At 31.5% G+C, this 19,258-nt stretch overlaps 1 protein-coding gene across 3 annotated transcripts in view; it reads left to right on the forward strand.

The window, feature by feature from the left end:
* The first annotated feature begins 827 nt into the window (after positions 1 to 827).
* LOC142324415 (charged multivesicular body protein 3-like) overlaps positions 828 to 19,258 on the forward strand; it is a 39,774-nt gene continuing 21,343 nt past the window's right edge. Inside the window, exons 1-4 of one of the 3 annotated variants that reach the window (XM_075365244.1) lie at positions 828 to 1,243; positions 4,828 to 4,888; positions 9,823 to 9,972; positions 10,702 to 10,851. In XM_075365244.1, coding sequence (XP_075221359.1) covers positions 9,895 to 9,972; positions 10,702 to 10,851 — 228 coding nt within the window. In that variant the 5' untranslated portion in view covers positions 828 to 1,243; positions 4,828 to 4,888; positions 9,823 to 9,894. Of the gene's footprint in view, positions 1,244 to 4,827; positions 4,889 to 5,092; positions 5,273 to 9,822; positions 9,973 to 10,701; positions 10,852 to 19,258 lie in introns of those variants that run through there. The other 2 variants (XM_075365247.1, XM_075365245.1) reach the window with 2 other exon arrangements.

Raw genomic sequence — 19,258 nt, forward strand, 5'->3', positions numbered from 1 at the left:
TATGCAAAACATTTGGCCTTCAAGCTTGGCGTTATATGTATCCATTCATTAATATCGGCATTTTCTTTTATGTTAACTAACAGACACCCTAGCTTTTTCTCTGCAACTGTTCACTACCCCACTATGAAAGTAATTACTCTTTATGTCATTTCTACTCCCCTTTCCATTGTTAAGTAGAAAATCATAAGTATTTTGATTCAGGACATCAACTACTTTACCAAAAGTAAAAATTCCTTGAATCCACAAGTCAGAAATCAAAACATCTGCTTCTATCTGAATCATCTGTTTTCACTATTAAAATGGCTTAATTAAACTACTAAAAATGTACATAACCACTCAATGGTAAACAAATTATGGCAACAATTATTTGGTAAACTGGTTCATCAACAGCAAAATTCCCACCAAGGAATACAATGAAACTTTTAAGTTTGTATGTAAAGTTCCAATCCAATTTCGACGTACGCAATAAATTTACTCTGTATAATATAAAAGTAATTACATATTCTTTAGTGCTTCTCTACTAACAGTACAGTCAGGAGATTTTAAAAATTGATTCTTTGTTTCATAACTTCATTATTTTTAAATTTCGTTGTAAAAGGAAGTATTGCCAATTGTTAAAAAACATCTTCGTTAAAAATATAATTGTATTTTTATTGAAGGGTAAAGAAAGTAAGTAACTTACAGTCTTTCTTACATTATTTTGAGAAGAATTTTTTTTGTAAATTGTGAACTAGAACTCATCTACGAATAAAAAAGTATTTGAACTAAAAAGTTTAAAAACACATGTATGACGTAGAAAATTGCTTCTTCACTTAGTTTCAGACATTTGTAATTGTTAACAGCTGTTATTTCCACGAAAATCGTTATCAGGTTACTATTTTCTTATTTATTATTTAATGATTGAAGTGTTATTACAACTTGCTTGGATAATTGAATTTTGCGCAAGTGTGAACGCAGAAACTTGGGTTTAAAGCTGTGAGCGAAATACATTGTGATTTTCTTTTAACAATTCATCTGTTATTAGTTTTTATTTTGTTCTTGTTAAAAGATATTTATGGATAAATTATAATGAAACTCGATGGAAGTGAGTTGATTGCTGTTAGATTCCCATTTAGTATTCTGCAGTTCCTTGATAGCTTTGAGGTCCATTTCTGTGTTTGCGAATAAAAATATTGATTGTTGCAGTGTAATAATAATTATGGGCTTATTTGGAAAATCTACTCAAACAGATCCGAAAGAACAGGTAATTTTGTATAATGATATATTTTTTATTTGTTACTTCGTCTAGTAAACATAACCTTTTAAGGTTATTGATCAATTTATTGTTCCCACCTACTCTTTTTATACCCTACTTATTTATTATATGGTTTTTTTTATGTAATCTCTCCTTATTAGCATTTATATCACAGGTTTTAGTTAGTTACTGATTATCATTAATTTATTATGTTGGTAGATGTCACTTTAATTTTTAAGAAACTATTTACTGTTATAAACGCTCTAACTGAAACAGGATTGATGTAATGCAGAATAAATGCACAGTAAAAATAAAATTATGTAAAAACTTAATTAAAAGTTAAAAAATAAATAAACAAACAATCATTCAGTTTAATTCTGCCTGTTAGCAAAATGTATTTGTTTAGATAGATGTTCATCTAAACAAATGTGTCTAATCAACATAGATTGTGAATGTTTCTGCCTTTATTGGCTGTGTATATTATATATATTTTGTTACTGCCATGAATGTGCTTTAGTAATTCTAAGCAATTACTTTTATCACCTTCAATATTTTTTTTATACTTTAATATACCATAGTAAATGTGCTTAGGATTAGGAAAACACAAGATCTAAATGTTGGAAAGCAGGTGTTTACAGCAGGTAAAAAGTCCACACTGTTTTATCTGTGCTCTAGTCAATTAGCAATCAGTTTTGTGAGATGTGATGTGCTGTTCAGATCCTAATCCATTATGTGGAGAGAGATTAGTGTTAGAGATAAAGTTAAGGTTAGAGTTTTGAGGAGAAGGTTGCCTACGAAATAGTGTTAAATATTGCCATATTTGGTAATTTAGCTGGCTTACTTTGGATGGTGTATCATCAATTCTTGGTATGTTATTCTTGTTTAAATCATTAATGCGAAACTCACAAAACTGATAGCTAATTTACTAGAGTACTTGATCTTGCACAGGTCACCCACTGTACTAATCTGCTTTCTAACATTTAGATCTTGAGTTTTCCTGAACCTTAGCATATCTACTACAGTATATTAAAGTATGAACAAAATTAGTTGATCAACTATTTTCTCATAATTATCGATTTTTATTTTTTTTGCCATCATTCAAATCACAATGCATATTCCATTACTGTCTTCTACGCTAACCATTTACTATATTTACTTCAACCCATTAACGTGATCATCACTATTATTTCACCCTTTGTCTTTCGGTGGTTTTTACCTTCTATGTTCTCCCTATTACCAAATTGGTAATTAGTTATCTAAGTTTGGTTTAGATGTCTAAATGAATAGCCTGCCAACCTAGTTTATTTCTTTTACAGGATTCTGCTACATAGTTCTCTCCTTGCCTACTTTTCTTAAGCCCTCTTCTTTTCAAATTTTATTGAAGATATTCAGCGTCATTTTCAATACAGTTTTCAAAGGTGTCTAGTGTTTTCCTTTCTATTGTCTGTTTTCACAAATGTAAAGTACTACATTCCACACAAATTTTTCAAAAATCTGTTTCTAATTCTTACATTTATGTTTGATAATCTTTTTTCCTTGAAAGTTCTGATGTTTCATCCATTCTTTGTGATTTTACTATTTCATTAATATAATTCTCCCACTTGTGTATTGTATTACTCTATCTCAGCACTCATTTAATTCATTTTCCTCCTTTCTGATATATTTCATCACTTTTGTTTTAATCTTATTTATTTTCGAAGTAAATTTCTCATCAAGCAATAAATTTGTGTAATTTCTATTTCCTCCAATTCATTCTTGATTTGTGTAAAAAAACAACAAAAAACATTATGTATGTTGTTAACTTTCAAACATTATATACTACCATAGAAAATAATTAACAAATAAATATTAAACTTTTCCCTCCATTTTTTATAAAATTGTTTTTAATATTTATTTAGTTGAGGTGCCTCACCCCAAAATCACAACAACAAAAAACGTATATCAAATTAATTCAAAATTAATATTTATTCATTTAATGATGTATTTTGGGTGTTGGAAAATAGAAAATTAGTAAAAATTTACATAACCTAACCTAACGTAACGGTGGCTAACCATGTATCGATGTATTGCAAAATGGCTATGTTACACTGTTTACTTCCATATTTCTTATGTTTTTTAATTACATGAAGGCGTTTTCTACAACCTAAAATGTGTCAATCTTCATTCAGCATCATTTTGTTATTACATGATGGACATTGTCTGTGTTTCGACAAAATGCTATGATTGTAAAAAAATTATTATCAACCGACTGAAAGAATTCAATAAGTGTAATAAATGTAAATTCAAAATTTTTACATATAAATTTCAGGTCCAGCAGATTTTTTTTTCTTCCGTTGTAGCTTACATTTACTTACTGAACACTGTAAATTCTATAAATAAAACTCAGAAAACTTAGATGCTGTGTGAGAATAGCAGAAAACAATGTAATGTAATGAATAAGTTATAAATAATAAAAGTAGTGTAGTGAATAAGAAAGAGTTCTACATTATCCGGAGATGAGAATCTGCATTATCAAGTATATCAATATTCAAATATCTACTTTTCCGCCACATCATTTCCATCATAAAATACATTTCAAAAGATTTTACAGTGATTTGATATGTTTTTTTGTGATTTCGGGATGAGGCACCTAAACTAAATAAATTACCCTTTTTTTCTTTTTTCCAAAAGTTGAAAAGCAATGAGGGTAGACTAAACTTTGTCTCGGTCCCTTCTAAATCATAACTTTCTTATCACTGTAACTCAGTCTAATACAGATTGTAAATAACTTGTCTTTCCCAATATTTGTTAAATTATAAAATTATGTTTGTTAATTAAAAATGATGTATGTATGAATGTTGTAATTAAAAAACTGATTGATTTAATTTAATTTTCTATTTGATTCAGACCACTTAGTGCAGGTTGTTCATGGAACTAATTTTTTTTTTTTTATTAAAAAAAGGCTAGTCCTGATGTGTTATTTACTGCAATGGTTATGTTTAATTATCGCCATGTTAATTAACTCTTAGCTACAGGTGAGAGTCAGCATCCATTAAGTATTATGCATTTGCTTATAAATGCATTACATGCTTACATTACTTATTTTACATGTATTACATGATTGCTATTGTTCTAAACTAGGCAAGATCAGTAGGTTATGTTACAGTTTTAGTTTAGAATAACTAATTCTTCTTTCGCAGAAGCATACTCTTCCTTTAATGATTGATAAAATACCAGGTGGATATGACGGAATTTATACTTTCATTAATCGATTCGTATGGCCCAAGAATACTTTGTAGTTAGATGTTTATTGATCAAAGGAAATTATACAGACCTGTTGATAGATTGAAAGTAAAATATTGTTTAATGTTATAAAAATGATAAAACTGATTTTTTATAGTGAAATGCAGCTTTGATACAATTACTATAAAAAAATTGACATTCTATAACGAATCCTACTGGTTACCAAAGGGTTACTGAAAATTGCAGTCATATCTTATTTGAGTAAAGTTTTAAAATGTAAGAAATACAAAAAAAAACTTAATACTTTTGGTGGGTAGTTGCTGTAAGTAAGTTGTTTGCCATAACTATTTTGCTACAGCTTTTTTTTTCAGGTGAATGATTGGTGTCATAAGATAAGGAAGGAAAGCAATCAACTTGATAGGCAGATTAGAGGTGAGTTTTGAGAAAGTAAATGTAATTTCATAAGTAAAACAGTGCTAGCTTTATTAATTGTAGCTTTATTTTTTGTTCTCATTCTGCTGCCTCTAGTCTGATGGCACACTGTAATAGATTATTTTATATTTGTATTTCACTATTTGTCATAAAATGTAAATGTTTAACTCATATATTTGTATAAAATTATTGAATGGATTCCAGCCATTCAGCGAGAAGAAGAAAAAGTTAAGCGTTCATTAAAAGAAGCAGCCAAGAAAGGTGATAAAGATGTTTGTACTATTCTTGCAAAAGAGGTCATTCGAGCTCGAAAAACTGTTAACAAAATCCATACATCAAAGGCTCACTTGAATTCAGTGCAGATGCAGATGAAAAATCAGCTATGTAAGTAATTGATTTTATGCATAAAACAATTTTCTTTTCAATTACTCCTTGAAAATTTTGTTTGCTAAATTTGAAGGGAATTCTTTGTTTACATGTACTATGTTTTTTCTAATTAGCAAGGTATAATAAATCTTTCTGTGTTTAAGAAATTTGTATATCACATTGATGTTGCTTTCTTGTAATGGCCGAAAGATCAGTGATATAAGGTTATAAAAAAGTAATGTGAGCTAAGAAAAATGAGATGAATAAATTAATTTTTTGTGATAGTCTTTCTAATGAATGAATATTTAGTGTTTAAAAATTATGACAAATGTGATATATAATATTACATATATATATATTGTTGCCGAATGGCTTCGATGGCATGTGGCACTTATTAACCTTATGATGGCTCTGAAAAGGGCCGTTTTTGTTGTTGATTGGCTTCAACTCAAAACCTTTAATTGCTAACCTTGCGGTAGCGCTGAGAAGGGCTGTTGTCATCGAATGGCTTTGATGATTTGTAATTCATTACTTTGTGGTGGCCCTGAAAAGGACCATTTTTTGCGTTAGCTGTGAGAAGAGCTGTTGGGTCCGGAAGCTGATCTCCAGTGAAGTCAGGGAGTTGCAGCTCGTCCTTTGAAGTCTGACCAGGCTTTCCCTCAGCGGCAGTTGGGTCCCCACTACAGCGTGGCAATGGTGGCCCCCAGAGCCCTGCAGTGTCAGGTCGGTGCCAGTTGACCTTTGCTGGCGCAGCTGAGGCAATTCTCCCTGGGTGATCCCATGCTGGGCTGGCTTCTGCTGCTGGTAAGCTGGAGCTGGAGTGGGAAGGTATCATTCGCATCCAGCGGCTCCCTTGGTGGGTCAGCCAGGCCTGCTGCTTTGGTGGGAATGTTGGCATCCGCCAGGAGGTTCCACATTGAGCCGGCCAGGGAACTTCTGTCTTCTTCCATCTTCTTCTTGGTCTTCTCCAGGTGGTGGTCAACGATGAATTGAATTCACTCTCGTGGTGCACGCTTTTTTATTAGAGCCGAGAGTGATGGGACTGCAGCACTGCTATTGTGGGAGTACTGCACGGCAGTAGTGATGCTTGTATCAGCGCGTCCATTATGCGCTCACATTGTTGCTACCATTATTGCCTGCCAATATTAAATTAGGCATATATGTGGTAACAATATATATATTGCTTATATATATTATAACATCACTCATTGTGAATGAATAGCATAATTAACTATTTTTCTAAAATTCCTATTTTAACATAACATTTTTATTTGTAATTTTTCTCTAAAGACTTTCTTTCGAATGAATAATTGGCATATTCTGTCTGATTTTATTGTTGTTTGTTGGTTTTAATTAGATTTCTTAAAACATTTTTAAGTTCGTTGGTATAAAAATATTTAAAAAAAATAATATTTACGATTAATTTGTTATCCATTTAATAATTTATATTGTAAATAACAATTAATAAGAACTATTAATAAAGAAAATTATTTTATATTCATTATTTTTATATTAAAATAAATTATTTTATATGTAAAATTGAAAGGTCTGAAAATTAAATTGGGACAAGTGTTTGTAAAATTTCTTGATATAATTGTATTGTTGTGAATAGTAATTCAAATTCTGTTGGACTCAAGATAAACATTATTAAATAATGATTAACAGAGCTTTTATGTATTATAGAGTGTCTAAATAAGGAATTAAAAAAGTAATAAAATTGTAGCAAAAAGAATGGATATAATAAATATTTTATTGACAGTACAAATAAAAAAGTATTTATCAAAAAAATAAATAAATCTGCATATAAAATTAGCCCAAGAAAAACAATTAAAGGATAATAACAATAAAAAATAACCAAAACTTTTGTTTTTATAAATACATAAATAGTAATGTATATAAAGTAGTTATTGTATAAGAGCATTACACTAGCTTATGTACCTATTATCATTATAAGATATGTATAGCATCATAATAATAAACAAAATATGAGTTGATTTAACTGTTGATAAATGTATGTTTCATTGGACAATTATATGCAAACATAGACAGGGAAAACATAAAAGCAATTACCAATTCAAGTGAAAATTAGCTATATAAAATAAGTTTTTTTAAGTAAAAAATGTTTTTTAAAAAACTTTTCCATCTAAGACACTTGTAATAATTATAATCATATTTGAATATTTTTTTTAGTAGGATGCACAAGGGTCCATAAAATCACAAAAAGGGTAAACAGAAAGGCAACACATATCCTTGAATAAGTTTACTTTTATATTAAAAAAATAACTTTTAAACAAAGAATAATGGAAAATTTATATTTTACTAAAAGGTATCAATATAAAAACACTTACACATGACATAAAAAAAATAGAAAAATATTTAAAAGTAAATTATAATGAGAAATTGCAATTTAAAGGGTAACAAAACAAAATAGTTTTTGTTTCTGTATTTAAACAGTCGTAGATCTAAGTCATCCAATTATCACAAATGTTAATCTTTAAAACATGGATCCTAGCGTAATTCAGGGTATCTGCGACAGCAACACAATGATATATAATGCCTTTCCTTTTTCCCAAGATTTTGCACATCCTGCATTTTCCGGAGAGTTTGTCATTGAAACTGAAACCAACCGCATACTTTATCAGGGAATGTTCTGTATTTTTTACAGATTCCACAGCGGTTCTTTCTGGTTAGCATTTATTTGTCGGTGTCTGATAATTTATAAACTTTTCTATGCGAGTATATATATTGATATGCAAGAATGAATTTAGAACTATAGTTCGTACATATTGAAAAAAAATTTCTTGTGCAAACGAAGGTTTTCCTTTTGCACAGGTAATATGCTAACATTTGTTTTGTCTTGTCACAGACCAAGACACATCGGTTCTGTTGAACAATAGTTAAAAGTTTTTTTTAAGTCAGTTCTTCTGTTGGTCTAAGTGAGATAATTTGTTTTTATGTTACATAGAAATGTATAAAACATCTTACTTATAGTGTCGTTAGCCAATCATCACACCATATTAAAATATAATTTCTCCTTTGCAATAGGTGTCTCTTTCCAGTAATTGAAGTTCATATGAACTATGAAGATTATCTTTGTATTCAGCCAAACTGAATAAATTTGGCTAAATATAATAATAGTCTGTATAATTGAAAAAGTTGGCCCAGTGCCCTACTTTTTATTTATTATGTTGAATACTACGGCTCATTCCATGAAATTCATATTTCCAGTAATACTTAATTATTTTTAATAAAAATCCATTTGGTTTGCAGAGTATAAATTTTTATCCCATACTTTTCTAGTTTTTTTTATACATTGCTGAAAAATTAAGCAGCCTCTCCAAAAACTATGGCCTCATCTATTGAAACTTCATGATGTAGGTAATGGTATATTATCATCTTATTGTCAAAATTAATCCTGAATTGTTATTTCATTAGACCCTCCTCACATTTGACCTCATTAATCTGGCTCCTTGGCACAACCAACTATTGGCTGATGAATCATTAATTGAGATCATCACTAATCATTCTACTGATTTCGTTAGGTATTTTCATTATATAACAAACTTTCTGTAGTGAACTTTTGGTTGAAATAAGATCGTTGCTAATACATTAATATGTTTTGTTGAAAACATTGCTGTTCTATGCAAGTTTTTATGTGTCATATCTAGCAAAGCCAATTCAGAGTGTTGTAACTAATATTGTGTAAATATAGTATATTATATTGTATGTTTATTTTTGTTTTTTTAAAAATAAAGCGTATTCTCAAAAGGAAAGCAAAAACATGTTCTGTGCTTATTATATCAAAAACGGTAATGCTCCAAAGATTTGATAAAAGTGAGTCTGTTTAAAAATTATCTTCAGAATTAGGAGTAGGTTTTACGACAATTAAAGACTGGAGCAGAAATAGGAAGAATATTAATTGTAGTTCAATGACAGTGGAAGGGGAAAGGTTTTAAAAGACCGAAAAATGCTATTAAAATCAAAATCCGAACTGTTAAGACAGTGCTGTTAAGACAGCCTTATCTTATGTTACTGGCATCTTAACTCTTTTAATTATCTTTTTACTACTGAAAATTTTTTGATTCTGTAAAAAATAAATTTTCTTCTTTTATACAACTGAATTGGCTTCATTAATACTTAAAAAAACATGCAATAATACTTGTTTAATTTACAATCAAAGTCTGTATACCCAGTGAAAACTTTTCTTTTGCAAAAAATGTATCATCTTAGGTAATAAAAGATGATGTCCTCTATTGTTATTACCAACTCATGTATATTTTTTGGAGATTTACAAAAAACAGTTATAGAATCAACTCTGGTTGTCATGTGGTGTTAGTTATAAATATAGATTATTTGTGTAACAAATCATTTCCATACATAACCGACACAGTTTAGTGCATTAAAATGCGCTTTGATACATAACAAGTCTTAAATTATCTTTAACAATATATGTAGTTCCAAGCTCTTGACTTCAGATGTTACGTTTCAGTAATATTTCATTTAACATGCTTATTTTAAGTCACACTTTTGTAGTTGGATATTAATATATCTTTATTTTTTTTTTGCAGAGTATGGATGCATAAACTAACGATTCAGTTTTGGAAGAAAATCCATTATCCTTGCCCATTAAAAAAGAAGACATGCATGAAACAGGGCAACAAGAATATTTGTTTGTACATCTTGCCAAGACTGATGCTGAACAGACAATTTTTAAACAAGTAACCTATTTTTTCTTCTTTATTTTTGTTCAAGTTAAAAACATAAAAGCTAGTTATTGTAAGAATTTTCAATTTTTCTGTTCGTGAAGATATTTTTATTTACTGTTTATAGCCCGCATATTATTGAGCATTCATGTCTGACACAAGGTATATTCATTTATAGATATAAATTTTGTACAACAATACGTGACAAATAAAATACAGTGAGCAGATGCCTCATGCCTTAAACAATGGTGACTAACATATTCATTTTATACCCACATTTAACATTGTTTATATAAATGTTTTAAAAGAGTACAAAGTTATCCTTGCCTTTATGAAGCATGTTCAGTTACAAGAAACTTTGTTATTGGTTTCAATAATCCTTATTCTATGTCACTGCAATTTTGTTTCCAAACAAGGGTGATGTATTTCTTTATATTTGCACCAGCAACCTGCTTCTTTTACCAAACAATTTAGATTGTGCTTAAGCAGATTGTGCAAACATTTTTCTATTGATCTATTAATTTACTGCCAATGCTTACAATATATCCCTTTTCTGGCACTATCATGTGTGATTATATACTGAAAGGTTCCAGTTGAATATTATTATAGAAGTACTCACACGGATGAGTTATTTATATGAAAATCAATTTATTTTATCATTGTAAGAAAAATAGATATATTTTTAATAGCTGTTAATTATATAATGATAATAAATTATTATTATTACTTTATGTTTTGTTGCAGAGTATGGATGCACAAACTGATAGTTCATTTTTTGATGAAGATCCATTATCTTTAATTATTAAAAAAGAAATCAAGCATGAAACAGAGCGAACAGAACATTTGATTGCTCCTGTTACTATGACAGATGATAAACCGACAACATCTAGACAAGTAAGATATTTTCATTTACTTTTTGATGGTTTACCTAATATTTAGCATTCTAGTTTAACACTAGATATTTTGATTAAAAGCTTAAAAAAGTGATACCAAACTGTATGTGAAATGATAAAACAGTATGTGTAGGATTGTACGATTGACAAGTCACTCCTGAAAACTCGTGGCTTTTGATAAAGAATAAACATTCCGAGCGAGGTTTTATATAATGTCTCTTGTTTCTTTCTTCGTAGTGCCAAAATATACTGTTCCTCATCACACAACAAACCTACTGAAATGCAGCTGATATATTCTTGCAAGTAAATTTATAATCTATTCACAGAAACCAGTTTTATGAAGAACATTGTTGTCCTCAGAGAAACTACTTCATTGTGTCTCTTATGGTACTGTAAATGTGGCACAGCCATAACAAATTCTGTAACATATCAAACTGCTTGCCTCCCAACAGACAGCATGTTGTATTATTGCTGTTAAAACATCCATAAAACATAGAAATGAATAAACATAAGAAATATTGTACTTCTTAATACCATTTTTATTGATCTTTGATAACAGCCATGAGGCTACTCTTCCAGGATCTATAATTCATGCATAGTTTTTAGTATGGTATTTATGAGGGTTCCTTGTGATTTTTAATGTGGTTTTATGCCATTTCTCTAGGATTTTTCAGTATTCCTTGATTAGAATCTTTTTTTCATGTGTTTTAAATTATAATCGGTAATTATAATAAAATGATTATACAATAGTAATAATAGTACTGCATGATATAAATCTCTCTCTTTTTCCTGTTTAGCCTCTGGTAACTACCGTTTTAGATAATTCTTCAGAGGATGAATGAGGATGATATATATGAGGTTAAATGAAGTGTGGTCTTGTACATTCTCAGTTCGACCGTTCCTGAGATGTGTGGTTAATTGAAACCCAACCACAAAAGAACACCGGTATCCACGATCTAGTTATCAAATCCATGTAAAAATATCTGGCTTTACTAGGACTTAAACGCTGTAACTCTCGACTTTCAAATCAGCTGATTTGGGAAGACGCGTTAACCACTAGACCAACCCGGTGGGTTATGATATAAATCTGAAAATTAGTAGAATATATTGAAATGCCACTATTTTTTAACCAATAAAATTGCTTTTTTGAAGCCATGGAGGACATCAGCTTTCTCTAAAAAATTTCTTTGTTTTTTTTCACAGATAATTTTAGAAAACTTCTGTTTTAAGTATATGAACCAGGAGTATTGTCCATGTCCTTGACGAAATTTTTAATTAATCCTAGTTTGATATGTAACAATGGTAGATACACATTTTTAGGCCATGGGTTTAGGCTGTTCATTTCTAATAAAATGTTTTTTTTTCTGCCTGTTCAGTAGAAGCCTTGTGAGTCCACGGTGGTTGGAATTCGCCAACTTCTTTCAGTATTTTTACATATATTGATGATGATTTTTACTGTGATATATGATTACGAACACCCCAAGTCAGGCATTACCAGAAACAGTGTAATAAATTTAGATGTTTAGTTAATTGTATGCTTCTCATGAAATTTTCATCCAAAAAATCAGTAATGTGTTAATTAATGGTGCATAAGGGCTTATGAGAGGTTGCAGTTTTACAAGTTTTCATGTCAGATGTTACTATGGCAGATTAATTAAGAGGAAAAGAAGCTTGTCAATTACAGTAGCCAAGCCAAATAGTATGCTTGTGTTAAAAACACAGTATAACATTGAAATGTCATGTCATATTATGCTAATCGATAGGTATTAACCGAGGCATTTGCCAGTCTAAGATTCTTGTGTGATGGAGTTACAAATAGGGTCAGGTTGGGACACTTCCTTTATTCTTCGCGTTACTCTAATAGCTCGTGGAATACAACAAATTTTTGCTTTTTTTTGGTTATTATGTGGAAAGCTTAAACATTGTTTATCGTCTATTATTATGAATATTTAAAGAAAATTCTAAATTAATAACGGATATTCATAATAGAAATGTAGTAATGCGTTACCTTTTTCGATATCACTATCGTTTTGTTGAAAACTGTTTTATTTATATTACACAAATTTTGGTTTTTAAGATGAATGATTTATACCTTGTTTGAAAATGTCATGCTTAACCGGGATTCGAACCCGGGACCTCCGGATGAAAGGCCGAGACGCTACCGTTCGCGCCGTGGAGGCCGGCGATAAATCATATCTTCCGTTTTCCTGTTTAGCCTCCGGGAATCATCGTCAGGTATTACTTCGGGGTATGATATGTTACGGTCAGGTCGACCGTTCCTGAGATATGCGGTTAATTGAAAAAAAAGACTTTACTAAGACTTGAACCCTGGAACTCACGATTTCCAAATCAACCGGATTTGAGAAGAAGCGTTTACCGCTATACCGACCCTATTCTCTACTAAATCTAGTACTACACACTCGTATATGCGTATATATATTCTCGCTCTATGCCTTTTCCTCTTTCATATATATTATTGATAAATTTAACGGATGTTTTTAATTTATAATTATATTAATAAATATATAATTAATAATAATAAAATTTAGTATATTAACTATAAGTAAATTATCGGGGATTGTAATGTAAAAAAATAAGTTTTATTCTTTTGAATATCTCGAATGGCGTATAAAATATACGCCTTATCTAACGCGTTGCGTGTACTATGCCGATATATATACAGGGTTATCGTAAAAGAACGGTGCGGTTTTGAACACGGTTTAAATTAAAACAGAATTACTTACGGTTTATGTTTTTTATTTTTCAAATTTGTCGTCTCAAACATTTTTTTACATAATTAATAAATTTCAATATCTGCGCCCTTAGTCGCTCGACAAATGTCCAAACGATACTCGACTTCTCTCCAAACATCAGTTAACGTTTCTTCGTTAACGGTTGTCATCGCTTCGTTAATCCTGTTTTTTAAGCGGTTTAGGTCGCGAATTTTTTGCGTATAAACAACGCTTTTGATGTACCCCTACAAGAAAAAACCGCAAGGTGTCGGTCGGGTCTGGACTCCTCGGAGGCCAAAGTACGGGTCCTTGCCGGCCTATTCATCGATCTCCAAATTTTTCGTTCAAAGCGTCCGTGACCGACGCATTGAAGTGCGGGGGAGCACCGTCTTGTTGGAAATGAAGTCGATGAATGCTTTTGAGTTCGTCCGACTGAGGAAAGCAATAATCGGTTAACACGTCGAGATACACGACTCCATTGTTTTTTCAGCAAAGAAGAAAGGCCCTACTACACGATTTTTCATCGCACCACACCCCGAACATTAACTTTAGGGGAATCGCGTTGCTTCTCGATAATTGCGTGTGGGGTTTCAAAGCTCCGTATTCCTGAATTGTGTCTGTTAACACATCCATTTACATGGAATGTAGCTTCGTCTGTAAAAATTATATAGTCTAAAAATGTTTCGTTTTCACTTATTCTGTTCGACGTTTCAACGGCGAAATTGTAACGTTTTACACCATCATCGGGTTTCAATGCCTGCAGTATCTGGATTTTATAAGCGTGTAATTTCAGTTTTTTACGTAACCGTTGATTTTGGAATACCTAATTCGACGCTTCGACGGGGGATGGACTTCCCAGGACTTCTAATTGCCGATCGTCTAATTAGTTAACCGTTTCGTCCGGTACACTTGGTCTGCCGGTTGATTTCTATTTCTTAACCGATCCGGTTTCTTCGAATCGTTTGAACGAACGTGTTATGATATTTTTGTGTGGCGGATCTCTTCCGAATTCACGTCGAAACGCACGTTGAACTAAAATTACGGATTTTAATTCGGCCATCGATAAAACACACTTTGCTTTGTCTTTATCCGAGAACATAGTAACTCGCTAAACTCACCGCAACAACAATTTAAATACTGACGTTGCGGTTACAACTGCTGATAAACAAACTCTAGAAATTTACCTACAATCTGCCTATGAATTACTGAAACCACACCGTTCTTTTATGATAACTCTGTATAATAATTTGTGGAAGTATAATTATTGCATTCTTTTTAGAATGTACAATATTCTGCAATAGTGCTGGTCTTGGATAGTTCTCTTAAAATGCAAGAGATGGCGTTAATTGACGTTACATTATTTGAATAGAGTTAAAAATTATTAAGCAAGTTTTTATTTGACCCACCGGGTTGGTCTACTGGTGAACGCGTCTTCCCAAATCAGCTGATTTGGAAGTCGAGAGTTCCAGCGTTCAAGTCCTAGTAAAGCCAGTTATTTTTACACGGATTTGAATACTAGATCGTGGATACCGCCGGTGTTCTTTGGTGGTTGGGTTTCAATTAACCACACATCTCAGGAACGGTCGAACTGAGAATGTACAAGACTACACTTCATTTACACCGTACATATCATCCTCATTCATCCTCTGAAGAATTATCTAAACGGTAGTTACCGGAGGCTAAACAGTAAAGAAAGAAGCAAGTATCTATTTAATTAAAATGTATTGTTAATGCTAAAAATAAATATTTTAGCGATTCAAACAAATTTTTAATCGTTAAAAAGTATTTCATCTCTAAATTAGCTAAAACCAACAATTTCAAAAAAAAAAAACTTATATTAAACTATTTTAAAAGTACGCGATCACACATCAGCGCCATCTGTTGTATTTTGTGAGAACTAACATATTTATAACATATGTAGCTCTATCGTCTCGTGATAATTTTGGTTACGAGTCGGCTCTTTTTTTCCCGTTGAAAGTCTATCCCAAAATCTCCCTACAACGCGCCTAAAAAATTTTCATTTCAAAATCTTTCTTAGTTTGCAGTGACAAGAACGTAAGAAGAATTTTTAACAGAAATTTTCAGTAGTTTTGATTTGGCGTTACGTATAATTCGTGATATGTCGTCTTCAATTTCAATAATGAGAAATGCAGCACCGTACGAATTATTTATTATTTGCACGGTTAAATAAATAATCTTTCATTTTTCGATAACATTTCCGATTAACCGTTATCTGTTAGATCGAGAGTTTACGTGATGCATGCCAAAGTTATCCTTCAATCGTCTAACAAATACCCGAATCTTGAAAATCTGACGATTATTTAGAGAGATATGAAAGCATCCCGTTGCACCTCCCACTGGACAAACTGGCGGCCATTCGTAGGTGGTGAAAATCAGTTTTCCAATTTTGTAGGACCAGGTAAACTTCATAGAACCCAGCGGGCTGGTCTAGTGGTGAACGCGTCTTTCCAAATCAGCTGATTTCGAAGTCGAGTGTTTCAGCGTTCAAGTCCTAGTAAAGTCAGATATTTTCACACGGATTTGAATACTAGATCGTGGATGTTCTTTGGCGGTCGGGTTTCAATTAACCGCACATCTCAGGAACGGTCGACCTGAGACTGTAGAAGACTACACTCCATTTACAATCATATATATCATCCTTTGAAATAATATCTGAAAGGTTAATTACCGTAGGCTAAACAGGAAAAAGAGAAGGTAAACTTCCAAGGCCAAAAATTTTTAAAGTATCTATAATTTAAGCTCTTAAAAACTGAATTCTTCGATTAGTTACAGCTAAAAAACCCAAAAACGAGGCCGTTTTTTGCGAAGCCAATATTTATTGTAAAAATAACTTTTTCGTTATTAGATGGATTTTATAAGAAAGCTACCTATTGTAATGGGTATCATGATTCGACTTGCAGAAAATTTCGATATATCTTCGCGTTTCATAACCTCCAGACCCCAAAACCACGTCAGGTTAAAAGTTGATATATATTTCACTTTTTTGTGGACGTAACTGCCGTAATTTTGAGCCGATCACTTTCAAATTGATAAATAAAATATACCGACCCAAACTCTCGGTCGAGTTCGTTAATGGGAAAAATCGGACCGTGGGAGTGGAAATCGGGGGCTTTTTCAAAAAAACAAAATATCACGGTAACTTTCTTGACTGCAGTGTCGTTGATCCTTGATCCTTGCATATCGGGTAATTTCTGTCCAAAAGAGCCCAGTCCGCTCTTGTCCAGTATTTACTAGTACAGTCCAAACTAGATCGGGCAGTAGAAATCCAGCACAAACTTGTTACTGTATTATATTTATTTAGTTATTCTTGTGTCCACGGTTACGCAACAATAAGTAAAAATAAAATTCTATAATAATCAAATAATATAAAATTACATTTTACAAAATAGCCAATTTGGTAACTACCCCCTAGTAATTACCTCTTAAGTAAGGGATGAATAAAATACCGAATTTACCGTTAACAGGTATTAATAAAAGGAAGGATTAACACCGTTTAATTTCATTTCATTAGATTATAATATAAAATTAATTATCTAGGAAAACAAATATCTTTTTAGAAACACCTTAAATAAATAATTATATAATACAATTTACATATCGGTCTTACGTAAAAGTTATAAAAATTCCTCAAATAAAAATTTTTTAAATATTAGGCATAGAGAATTTAGATTGTCAAAATGTCTCTGCTACAAAACGGTCTAATTATTACTTCCTTGTACGAAGTAAAGGAAGTATTGTAATCGCGAAAAGTGTCGGTTTTCAGATTTCAACGGAAATATCCATTTTCATCAACCCCGATTTCATTTTGACTAGTTTCGGCGTGACTTCTGTCCGTCTCGTATAACCCAAAAACGATTAGCCGTAGGATGTTGAAATTTTGGATTTAGAACAGTTGTAACATCTAATTGCGGACCAAAAAATGTACAAAACAGCCCGAAATCCAATTTTTGTTCGGATTTTTGAGGTTTCTTAACTGCAGTAATAAGTCCTCATCGAGAGCTTGTCAACGTTATATCATAAGCAGTATTTATTTTCATCGGTTTCATAGTTATAGCTCAATAAAATTTTAATTAATGAAATTTTTGGATCTTACAAAGGGAAGACACATCGGTTCAAATCTGATTTCATATACATATTTTTTATTTATTCAAATATATTGATTTATTAATTATTATTAACCTCTGATTGTAATAATAATTTTACAATAAATAATAACAATTCAATAATAACAAAATATATATATATGAAAAAATCGGAAGTTATTAATGAAGTAAGATTTTATGTAATTTTAATTTAAAAAAAATTATGTATATGTAATATAATAGGCGTACAAAGAAGTCATGTGGTGTCCAGATCAGATATTTCCTGTATGACACAAGTACATCAGGGAGGCTTCATGGAGAAAATCTGAAGTTTTTAATCGAAAGAGTACCATAACTTAGAGGAATACAAAAAAATATTTTCAAGTTAAAAAAAATTAATTAAATCTTTGAACGGGTGGGGGGTGGATTGTTTCTTTACCTTCTGTTCACTAAGGATCACGTTTCCAAAATTTTGATTTCTTTTGCTTTCCAAAATGTCACATTTCTTCGGTCCATCTATTCAGGTTTATACCTTCTTTTTTCTTTTTCACCGGAAACGTAGATTTTCAAATGAATTTTCTAAATTTATCTCTGTCTTTACACAGATCATTATAATGTTTATTATTTTTAGATCTGTTTATTTTTCTTTAAACCGAGTGGTGTTTGAGGCTCGTTTATGTAGAGATTAAATAGGGTTTAGTCATGCATCGATTCCGGTGACGGCTCGTACTTAAAATTACTGGGGGTGGTGCTCCAGAAAACCCTTTTCTGGACCTTTTCAAGGCCGCGGTCAAATTTTTATGAAAATTAAAAGAACCGACAAAAATGAATCGAATTCGGTTTAACCGAATAAATAATAAAATATCGATACGGATAATATTTTTCAGTATTATTAGATAATAACTTAATAAAATGTCGGTTTAAAAACACTATAATCCAACGGTGGTTAATTTAAATTTCTATTACACAGAAACAAATACGTAATTATTTTTTACTAATTACCTTCTCTTTTGCCCTTCCAGCGTATTTTTGGACGGTTGTGGCGATCAAAGAGTTCTTGCTTTACACACCATCTTCTGATCGCTACTGAAAAACAACTAAACCGCTTTCGTATTTCTTCCGTCGACTAAACTAGAAAAGGGAACGAACGAGGAACGTTCTACACACGCGCGGAGTAAAAACAAAACTACCCTCTACCGGCACGTAAGGGTCAGAACTGCGGGAGCGGCAGTGCTTTCTCTCCCTCAAAGCATCGTTCAGCGTTCTTTACGCGCAGGCGAAGAATAGCCGAACAGCACGCCGCTGTAACTGTGAAGCTCACAATAAGCTCCATATAAAGATTTTCGTATGTTTTCATACACGCGCAGTTTGTTTACTTGAATTTTGTATAAGCTAACCGAATAAGATATACATGAAAAATTGATGATTTGTGACATCGAAGTAACTTAACTAGGAAGATTTCCTTCAATTTTAACGCGATTCAATATAATCGTGTCAAGAATGCGTAACTCTTGAAAAGATTTAAATAAAACCTCTTTCTGCAATTCTAAATTATTTTATCAGAGCAAAGGTA

This window comes from Lycorma delicatula, chromosome 5 (genome assembly GCF_047948215.1).
Source record: "Lycorma delicatula isolate Av1 chromosome 5, ASM4794821v1, whole genome shotgun sequence".
Lineage (NCBI taxonomy): Eukaryota > Metazoa > Arthropoda > Insecta > Hemiptera > Fulgoridae > Lycorma > Lycorma delicatula.